Below are 10185 nucleotides of genomic sequence, written 5' to 3' on the forward strand. Positions count from 1 at the left end.
AACTCTTTCTGAACCCCTGTGCTCACAATAAAGGCAGAGGTGTGAAAAAATTTTAAAAGTCGGAAAATTTTTTTAAAAGCACGCCATTGGACAAAGTAAGTAATCCATAATCTGCACTGAATATAAATGCACTGTAAGAGAATCCAGACTTTGTACCAGGAAATAAACACAAGCAGAAGTTATAGCATTTGTCCCCAGGATTCCAGCCAATTTTTCTGGTTTATACATTGCCACCTTTTCTTTAATGAGGTGAGAAGTTACCATTTACAGGATGCCAGGAAACAAGATAGTATGGTAATCCCAGAAACCCAAACAATTTGGTCAGCAGAAGATGGTTTGCATGAATTTCTTGAATGTGTATCCATGGAATTTTAAGACCGGTTCCTTTCAAGTGTCATTTTTTTGCAACCTCTTCACTTAGAAATATATGTATATTTTTAATTTCGAATGCTAACCCCCCCAATCAAAAGATTTAAGAAAATAATTTTGGTCCAAAAGCATTTAACATTCAAGTCAATGTTTTTTAGAATTGAGGGAAAGACCATCATTTTGTTCTGATTTTAAAAACCGAGTCCTCACACCCCAGGATTGGGCATATATAGAGCATGATGGGTAAAATAGACTGGTGGGAGGGGGAGTGGGCCCAGATTCTAGCCCTTGTCATTTGTCAGATGCAAGTACTTAGCCTCTAGACATTGATTCCTAATCTACAGAATGACAATACACACCTCGGGAGCGGGTTGGGAGGTGGGGGGAGAGGTGTTCCTTATAAAGGGATTTTAATCTAAAACAGTGGTTCTCAACCTTCCTAATGCCGTGACCCTTTAATACAGTTCCTCATGTCGTAGTGACCCCCCAACCATAAAATTGTTTTTGTCACTACTTCATAACTAGTTTTGCTACTGTTATGAATCGGGCAACCCCTGTGAAAGGGTCGTTTGACCCTCACAGGGGTTGAGACCCACAGGTTGAGAACCGCTGATCTAGTGGGCTCTCTGACTGACAAAGAAAATACCCCGGACGTGATACTCTGCCCTTTTCCAGTCACTGGTCTTCACTGGAAGCTACCAATGTCTGTCTCTCGAAAGGCTGGCTTTGGGACCCAGTGCCATGTTGTGAAATAACCCAGCACGGAGAAGAACTGAGAGACACCGGCCTCCACCGGCCAGCCTCCCAACCAGCCACCAGTTTGCCAGCCAGGCCTGTTTCAGCCCCATTTCAACTTTGCCAGCTGATGCCAAGTTGAATGGAGATACTAGTTGCCCCTGCCAAGCTCTCCAGTTTCAGATTGGAGAGGATGGTTCGGATCAGCAATAGAACATGAAATCAAAGTTTTGTTCCTCTGCCAGCCACTCTGACTCCATGAAAGACTGCGCTGGTAGGAAGAGTAAACTCATTTTGTCCAAAGGAACTAAGTAAGTATGGTAGAGAGAGCATAGAACATGAAATTTGCCGAGTTTGTTATGTGCTGTTTGGTGTGTAACAAAACTTGGTTCAGCTTATGCAGCAGACCTTGTAAATGCCTACCTTCTGCCTAGCGCTCGCTATAAATCGTAGCTCTGAGAATTGATCTCCCTCTAGAGCTGTGTATCCTTTTAACCCATGTTTAGTTCCAGAGCCCACTGATACTGATACCTCTTTCATGTCCACCTGACCCTCATATCAAAGCCAGGCCATACCATAAGCCCCTCTGTATGTGTACCACCCATTGGCCAATCAGGGGAGTCAGCCCTAATTGTAAAATTAAGCACAGATTTGGAGGAGACCTTTCTTGGAGCAAGCTGATTAGAGAGAGAGTTGCTCACAGTGGCTATCCATTTACCTTGCACACTTGGCCAAGAAACCAATTACGTACAGTGGTCTTTATGCTGTAAAGATTGAGAGAAATTAGAAGCTATCCAATGCCTACAGCTGGGTTTTCCTTCCACGAGGGGGAGTAACAGCCCTGCAAATCAAATGTCTACAGTATCTGGTTCAAGCTGGCTGTCCCGATTTGAAAAGCGTTTTGCAGTTTACAAACTCAACATGCTTTCGTTAAAAAAACACCCAACCAATCTATGACCCCCTCCCAGGGGTACGATCAACGGAAAAGTGGGTGAGGGGCCACGGAGGACGATGTAAGATATGAAAATAATATCTAACTTATCAAAGGTTCGTGAGGGAGAGAGGGGGAATAAATAGGGAGTTGATATCAGGGGCTCAAGTGGGAAGAGAATGCTTTGAAAATGATGATGGCAGCATATGTGCAAATGTGCTTGACACAATGATAAGAGATGTAAGAGCCCCCAATAAAGCTATTTAATTAAAAAAACACCCAACAAGGTGCAAGTTATCTAGAAGTCGCATGTGAGCAAACCGCGGCGATTGTTTTCCATTCCTTCATCTATAATAGGACGGTGAAAAAGACCTACTTGTAACACATTCCACTGCAGCCTGAACGGACGCCACGGCAGTCAACTTGGCTTTGTGAGCGCCGGCCGGGACCCAGGATCCTCTAGCGAGTCCCCCCGGCCCTATAACCCGTATTTCCTTTTCCTGTTTTTGTCCCGCCCCAGCGTCGGGTGACGCGCGCTGCGATTGGATGCCAGGAACCCGCAAGGCGGAAGCTGCGGACGGAGAAGGCGGCGGGCGGAAGACGGTGCGGTGGCCATGGTAACGGGAGGCGGGGCGTAACGGTCGCCGGGAACCCGAGGTGGAGACGCCGCCCGCTTAGCTGCTGGGCCGCAGCCGGAGGAGCTTGAGGCCCCGGCGGCGAAGCCCCCTCCGGGCCGGCCGTCGTGCGCTCGATGCCGTTGGAGCGGAGCGGAGGCTGGGCCCGGGCCGCGGGCGGAGTAGGAGGCCGACGGGCCGGTGGTGGCTGCGGCGGCGGCGATGGACGCCGTAGAGGAAGAGAGCTTCGCGCTGTCCATGTGAGTGCGGCCCTCGGAGGGAGTCGCGGCCAGGCTGGCCTGGCCCTCGCTTGGGACTTAGCCCCGCTGCACCGGCAGCCCCTCATCACAATGAGCCCCGTCTCTGGCGTCAGCAAAGCCCTGGAGGGCGGGGGGCCCGGAGGAGCCCCCCCATTCCCGGCCCAGGCCCCCCTGGATCCTGGCCCCGTTCGTGCTCGCGGGCCGCCGGCGTGGGCTGGGAGCCAGGATGAAGTGAGTAGACCCCCAGAAAACACATGCACACCGCCGGCCCCGGTGCCCTTCGTAACCCGCCAGGATTTATCAGGCTCTCCGAAAGCAGCAGCTCCCAGCCTCGTGTCCCAGATGAAGGCAGGCGGGGTTTCTGTTGTTTGCAATGGCTGCATCACATGCCTTTTTTTAACTCGCTGTCCTAGGGACCCCGCAGGACCCAGTGGCACTGTCCCCTTTGGGTTCCCGCGGCTGTCTGTCTGCCAGAGCACAACACCTGGGCTTTCTCCAGAGGAGGGCGGGGGTCGAACCTGGTGGATTAACCGCCCTACAAGTAACCCGCTACACCCCGCCGCACCTAGATTCGCTAGTCATTTCTAATGTTTGAAGCCAGGTCATGCGAAGTTCATTTTACTGGGTCCCCCCTCCTCCTTTTTTCTTGTGTACAAGTTGTTACATGTGCAGAACTGTTTTTATTTAATGGATGGCCTAGCACAGCACTTCACCCCGGCATGTTGATTTCCAGCTCCTCGGCCTCCGATGCAGAGTTCGATGCTGTAGTCGGATATTTAGAGGACATTATCATGGGTAAGCTGTCTCCTAACCCCCGCCCCCCCGCCAACGATCTGACCCCGAATTAGACCTGTTCTTAATCCGCGGAATTTCCAAGCCTGCCCATTGGTACAGGAGCAGACAGCCTCATCTTCCTCCTGGGGAGCAGCGGGCGGGTTTGAAGCACCATTGGTTCCAAACCACCAGCCTGCCTGTTAGCAGCTCAGCACTCAACCCACTGCATCACCCTTGTTTTTAAGGACATTGAAATCGATGCGGCGAGTTGATTTTAAGAGAAGGGTGTGTGTGTGTAAATTTTAAGAGAAGTGTGTGTGTGTGTAAATTAAGCTGCATATTATTATTAAGGTAGTGCAAAGTAAGATTAGCTCTTTCCTGTTTTTACTTGACTTGCCTTAAAGGAGGCAAACAGCACTGCACCTTCTCCAATCAACTAACAAACACAGTCTCCGGCCCTGGAAGGAACTTGTTCAGGAGACAGGGCACCTAGAAATTACGGGGCTCTTGGCAAAGCCGGAAGCCCTGTCACCGTAGGTTATGCGACAACCTGTGAGCAGTTAGTTCACTTCGTGTCGTTTGACCAGTGCCCCCATTCTTGTACCATGATGGCACGGCATGTGCCATCACCACGAGCCTGGGTCCTTGAAGGAAAGGAGGCGTCAGAGCCCGTTCTGAGCCGGTCCTGGGGATCGGGTTGAGCAGCCCAGAGATGCAGCGGCACAGACAGTGTGAGCCCAGCCCTGACACCGGTCCGCCCAGTGCCCTACGGGGACATTCTGTGGAAGTTCGGGAAAGGACATGGAGTGGGTGGGCTTGTGGTGTAGCTTTGTCTGGAAGTCACCACGTTTTTGTCCCTCCAGGTTCTGTGCAAGTTCGCTCCTTTAACTCCAACCTAGAGCTGCCTCCCCATTATCCACTCATCCTGTGCAGGAGTGTGGGGGATCTGAGAAACGCTGGGGGACCCATTCCTGGCTGCAGCCTTTTGTAGGCAGCCTTTGTGCTGAGGGAACATGCGCCCTCTGAGCCCATGCGTGTGCCCCAGTGTCCGAGCCCTCCGGGAAGCTTGGCTTGGCTTTGTGGAAAGAATGCTCTCGTGTTGGCATTCCCAGACACTGATCAGATGTATGCTGGGAACCCATCATGAACACATCTCTTCATCTGAAATCCACCTAGCAGTTCTTTAGGAGCCGCCCCACATGTTACTTTTCCAGGCAAGGGAAACCAGGGCTTCAAGAAGTGAGCTCGCCCGAAATCACACGACTTGGCTGAGGGAGAGTCTGGAGCCCAGCATTCTGGCCTCTGTCACAGCCCGGACTCAGTCACTGTTGTTAGCACCGAGCCCAAGGGGGGAAGTGATTGGTCCTGACACATGAGTCCTGTGAGGGAGTCCCCGGGCCACGAAAAGCAGTGCTAGCTCTGCTGTGCCCGTGGACTGCAGTTGTGTGGGGCAACAGTGCCTTGGAGGCAAGGGAGGTCTGCTTTGTCAGTGGCCAGGGCCGAGCAGCAGTGCAGAATGGCCGTTCTCCTGGGTACTCAGCTATCCACACCACTGTGCCCAGGAGGGGACGGCGATCCACTCCCCCTTCACCACCACTGGCTGGCCCTCTCCTGGACGCTGACTGGGGAGGACGCAGCACTGGCTGACTGGGGAGAAGCCTCCACTAAAAGACCCTCTCCTCTGTGGCTCAGATGAGGAGTTCCAGTTGCTGCAGAGGAGCTTCATGGACAAGTACTACCAGGAGTTTGAAGACACGGAGGAGAACAAGCTTACCTACACGCCTATTTTTAATGAATACGTAAGCAGACTCTCTTACCGAGCGATGAGGGTTTCTGGGAAGGCTTGATTATAGGAAGCTGTGGAAATTTGCCCTCGCCTCCTAAAAGCTGCCACTGTCAGTAGCCCAAATGAGAACTGAGCTCTGCTCCCATCTCCGGGTCACTCTGCTGCCTGCCACCCAGCTCTAGTGGCTGTTTTTCCAAAAGGCTTCCAGGCAAATGTTTGATGAGCTCATGTAAAAGAAACCATTGATTTATCATAATCCTGCCTTCAATGGTGTGGGTCCGGCACACCTTGATAGCTATACTTTGGACTTTTTCCTCCCACGCACAATTTTTTTCTACTTTACGGGCCTCTGGGGTATATAGGACTGCTTAATAAAAGTGAACCCTCCAGAAACCCAGCCTCTGGCCGTCTGCCACATTCAGAGCAAAACCAAGACCCAGGAACCTCAGGACTCTGAACCCGTGGGCTTTCCACTGGGCCTGGGCCTTCGGCAGCCTCCTGGGGTTAATTACCTCACTTGCCAGAGTGGGTTCCGCTGTCTGGGAAGCTCGGCTTAACCAGTGGTTCCCCCTTCAGCCCGGCAGCCTCAGAAGGACCCCGTGGGGGAGGGGGGGCATTTTCATTTGGTCTTTTTGTACAGATTACACACACACACACACACAGGAAGAAAAGGCCCCACGTAGTTCCTCATTGCTGCCTGCCCTGGGGTGGGGGGGGAGCCCACTACTCACTATCTCCACCTCTGTTGGAGCACCCTTCCTGCCCCCAGCCTACTTACCCGAGTAGCTGGGCCGTTTCCCCTTTGTCCCCCAGCAGGAGGACAGGCTCTGAAAAGGAAGCCCTGCTCTCCTGACATGGAGTCTGACCCAGATGCTGTCTGTCCGTCCGCTCTTGCAGATTTCTTTGGTAGAAAAGTACATCGAGGAGCAGCTGCTGGAGCGGATTCCTGGGTTTAACATGGCGGCCTTCACCACCACCTTACAGTGAGTCGCAAGTAGACGTTGTGGTTGTGTCCTTTCACAGGGACCACCCACCCAACCCCCTGCCCCGGCCCCAGCCCCCTTTGTGAGTGTCTGAAATGCCAAGGCCTAGAGGACTTGCGCCCTCCAAACGTCCGAGTGAAGCCGCGGGCCCTGCCTGTGTGCCCGCGCCCTCAGCAGCCTTGCTCTCCTCGGGCAGGCACCATAAAGATGAAGTGGCTGGTGACATATTTGACATGCTGCTCACCTTCACGGACTTCCTGGCTTTTAAAGAAATGTTTCTGGACTACAGAGCGGTAAGTCGCGTCTCTCCATTTCCTTAGAGTTCTAAGACTCTCAAACATCAGTCCCTCCTGTTGCTGCCCCTTCGGCCTGGCCAGGAGTAGCCTAGCAGCTAGCAAGACCTAAGAAGCGGAGCTGCTGTCCTCTCAGGGGACCCAGACCAGGGACGCATGCCACGTCACATGGCAGGTTTTGGGCAAAGGGCAGAGGCCGGACCGCAGCTTGAGCTCTGCTGTGCCCGCCTGGTGTGGTCTCTAGAGGGAAGGAGCACTTTTCAGGACAGAGGCACGTTTTGTGAGTGGCCAGGGCCAAGCTGAGCAGAACTATGTAGGATGGCCGGCGTCCATACCTTCCCTGTACCAGCAGGACGCTTGCACTTCTTGACGTTCGTTTTTGCCTCGTGTAGGAGAAAGAAGGCCGGGGACTGGACCTGAGCAGTGGTTTGGTAGTGACGTCGTTGTGCAAGTCTTCCTCCCTGCCAGCTTCCCAGAACAACCTGCGGCACTAAGGCCCACCAGACTGGGAGAGGTGGCCGGTGGCAGAATGCCCTGGGAAGACCTTGCCTCTCCTGCTGATCATCAGTGAAGTTATGTATTAGTGGGTCAAAAAGAACGTGGCAGGACCCCTCTCGTGAAATACCTTGTCTTCTGTGGTCCTAATACCCCACCCTGACTGAGCAGGCTGTCTCCAGAGCAAGCCACGCCCAGCATCCCCATGGGGATAATAGGGTGTCAGCCAGGCCACTAACCACCGTCAGAGCCCACTCTGCCCCAGCCAGCTTTGCAGGAGCCCACCCTCACAGCTCACACTTGGGTCCCCTGCCCTGCAGCCTCACTGCCTGGGATTGTGACACCTACTCAGAGCTTTCTGAAGGTCCCGGGCACAGACCTGGTCTCTGCGCAGGTCCAGCAGCCACAGGTGAAGACGGCCTCCCAGGCCGCTGTCTGTTCCTGCCCCTTGCATCAGCAAGCTTGGCTCGGCCTGCTGTGCTCCCACGACTTCCACACCTCCTAAGCATTATTTTTGAAAAACTATTTTTATAGATGAATACTCAGGCCCAGCTCATGGCTCTAATCTTGGGGAATCCCTGATTACCCATGTAAAGATCAAAGTATTATACGCTATGTGCTTGTTAGGCCTTCGTGCGCTGAACGCAGGGCTCCTTTCTCCGGGGCACCTGGCCTCCCAGGCTCCAAGGACTGAGGGTGTCGTCCTGTAGCCTGTCAGTCTGTGTTTGTGTAGGTCTGTCTTGTGTGCATGTCAGTGTGTTTGTGCAGGTTTGTGTTAGGCTGTCTGTTGGGGTGGGGGGGCTTTGGGGAAGAATTATAATCTGAAACCCGCTTCCTGTCAAGATGTCTTACCCGGATGGTGTTCCCGGCCTCGCCCACGGGAGCAGGGGCTGGCGCAGCTCTCATGGGGACGGGTACCCTGGTTTAGTCACATGCTTGCCGTAACATTCCTGACCAGAAAATGTGTACGTCACACCTCTAAGCTAGCATAATTTAATAGCTAATGTGTACCTTTGTGTGTGGGGGGTGGGGGGATTGTGGTTTTCTTTTTTAAATAAAAAGGATCTGTTCAGATTTCTCACTTGGCTGGTCTGGTTTTAAGGAGGAGCTATATGGGTCTCTGTTTCTCACAACAGTAAGATGGGGTATGGGGCAAGAACCGTCGTCGTAAGGCAAAATGCCCCAAATGCCACCTGTCCTGGGCTTGCTGTCCAATGTGCCTAAACGTGCCTATCTGTGGCAGACCGGGTGTCCTAGAAGCAGCGCTTTGTGGGCACCCGTCTGGGCACCGCTTGCCTCATGGAGAACAGGCGGGGGACATGCCTGAGACAAAATGAGGGCAGAGCAGAAGAAAGGCAAATCGCTCACCCTTTTCCTCTCGGCCAGCCAGCTGTTGTCGGAAGGCTGGCTTTCTGGCTTCCTCTGGGACCAGGCTCACCAGCCACACGTGCCACCGCTAAGGCAGAGCCCAGCACCAGCCCCTCACCTCTGAGAAATACTGAGAGGGCTTCAAAATAGTCCTGACTAAAAGGGATTAAAAGAGACTTCACAGATTTGTCACGCCCACTCCCGTGTCCCCAAACGCAGAATCCGAGGACTGCATAGACGTGACTGACCCAAGAGCTAGTTGACCATCCTTGCTAAGGACCCCACTCCTGAAATAGGTGTGTGTGGGGGGGAAGGTTCATCAGAAACCAGAGGACTGAGTCCCCGACTCACCCGAAGTGTGCTTTCCCTTACGCCTGCAGAGGAAGTAGATCGGTGCTTTCATTGCTCCAACAGAGAGACTTGAGTGGGTCTGTTTGAGCTGCTGTTGCTGTTGACCCAGCCTTGCAGGGACACGCCGGACCCGTCCCTGGCAAACGGACACGTGGCTCACCCATCAGTAACTTGAACATGTGTTATTTGGCCTGTTCTCAGTTTTAAATGACCTAAGAGTAGATGCCTATGTCTTGCTGAGGGAGAAAGGTGATTGGCCATACTTGGAAAAACCAGCTCAGCGGGGCTGGCCCGCTGCTCACCATCTCTGAGCATGGGAACCTGGCCTCAGCACCTTCCTCCCCAGGCCGGCCAGCCTCGCTGGGATGCTCGGCTCCACCGTTTGAGGTGGGGAAATAAACTCCACAAAACGACCACCCTTGCCTAAAGCTATGTGACCTGACCAACGGACCTGGGATACTTTTGAAACTACAGGGGTGGGGTGAGGAGGGCTCAGTTCACACTATGAAAAGTGGGACATGTGGGGTCCTGAAAAGTCCTAACCCACAGCATCCCAGGAGTTTAAATGCCTACAACCACAATTCCCCCAACATCAGTTTCAAATGCGTTTTCCATCTTTAATTTTGTACAAAACAAAACCCACAGTAGCAGCAGAGTGTCACCAACCACAGGACAACTCAGCAGGCAAGGTGTTGGTCCCTCCCTCCTTCCCTCTATCCCAGGTCCCCGGGGCCTCTTCAACAAAGAGCTGTTGGCATTGAGTTCCAAGCTGCCCAAAGGGAGTATTAAAACCAAGGGGTAGGAAGGGGGAGAGAGCCTGGAGCCATCGCTTAAAAGGGGGTTCTTTATAAAACGCGTGTTTGAGATGCAGGCAAGGTCAGACCACGCTGTCAGAAGCCAGTCTTCCCATAGGTGCCCCATGGAACAAGGAAGAACGCGTGCGTGCTGCGTGTTAGCCTTACACGAGGGCGGGCCGGGGGCTGCAGGGCTGAGGAGCCTGTTAGTGCATTTAGTGCTGGTGAGAGCGGGGGCCCTCGCTGACACCCACTGAAGACAAGGCAGAGAACCCACGACCCACGTCACGGTCCTTTAAGGGGACAGAGGCGAAGGTCTCTGGACACCTATTGCAGCCTTGGGCCAAACCACAGGAAGGTTCCTGGCCGTGGAAGTGTGTGAGACACCCCCACCCTGCCTTGACGGCCCGCGTGCTTGTGGGGTGCTGCCGC

General features: G+C 53.4%; 2 protein-coding genes across 2 annotated transcripts in view; one reads left to right on the forward strand and one right to left on the reverse strand.

Moving 5' to 3' along the window:
* Positions 1-2718: 2718 nt before the first annotated feature.
* On the forward strand, positions 2719-8321 carry LOC101650032 (ADP ribosylation factor like GTPase 2 binding protein). The gene is made up of 6 exons (XM_004704648.2): positions 2719-2909; positions 3643-3704; positions 5376-5482; positions 6367-6452; positions 6649-6745; positions 7138-8321. The coding sequence occupies exons 1-6, from the start codon at positions 2872-2874 to the stop codon at positions 7237-7239; spliced, it is 492 nt and encodes a 163-aa protein (XP_004704705.1). The 5' UTR covers positions 2719-2871; the 3' UTR covers positions 7240-8321.
* Positions 8322-9917: 1596 nt separating this feature from the next.
* Positions 9918-10185, reverse strand: part of LOC101657931 (plasmolipin) — a gene marked incomplete at its 5' end in the record, with an annotated part of 24043 nt that continues 23775 nt past the window's right edge. Inside the window, one exon of the mRNA XM_045293896.1 lies at positions 9918-9956. Within this exon, the coding sequence (XP_045149831.1) occupies positions 9918-9956 (39 nt within the window). The remainder of the gene's footprint in view (positions 9957-10185) is intronic.

The sequence above is a fragment of the Echinops telfairi genome, unplaced genomic scaffold, assembly GCF_000313985.2.
Source record: "Echinops telfairi isolate 266 unplaced genomic scaffold, ASM31398v2 ScPeMD7_2291;HRSCAF=2852, whole genome shotgun sequence".
Classification (NCBI taxonomy): domain Eukaryota; kingdom Metazoa; phylum Chordata; class Mammalia; order Afrosoricida; family Tenrecidae; genus Echinops; species Echinops telfairi.

What these genes read in the sequence shown, in the direction of transcription:
- LOC101650032 (XM_004704648.2), top strand. Translation starts at nt 2,872, where the DNA reads ATGGACGCCGTAGAGGAAGAGAGCTTCGCGCTGTCCAT. An exon ending in CGCCTATTTTTAATGAATAC is followed by an intron (nt 5,483 to 6,366) that starts GTAAGCAGACTC and finishes CCGCTCTTGCAG; the next exon opens with ATTTCTTTGGTAGAAAAGTA. An exon ending in GCCTTCACCACCACCTTACA is followed by an intron (nt 6,453 to 6,648) that starts GTGAGTCGCAAG and finishes CTCCTCGGGCAG; the next exon opens with GCACCATAAAGATGAAGTGG.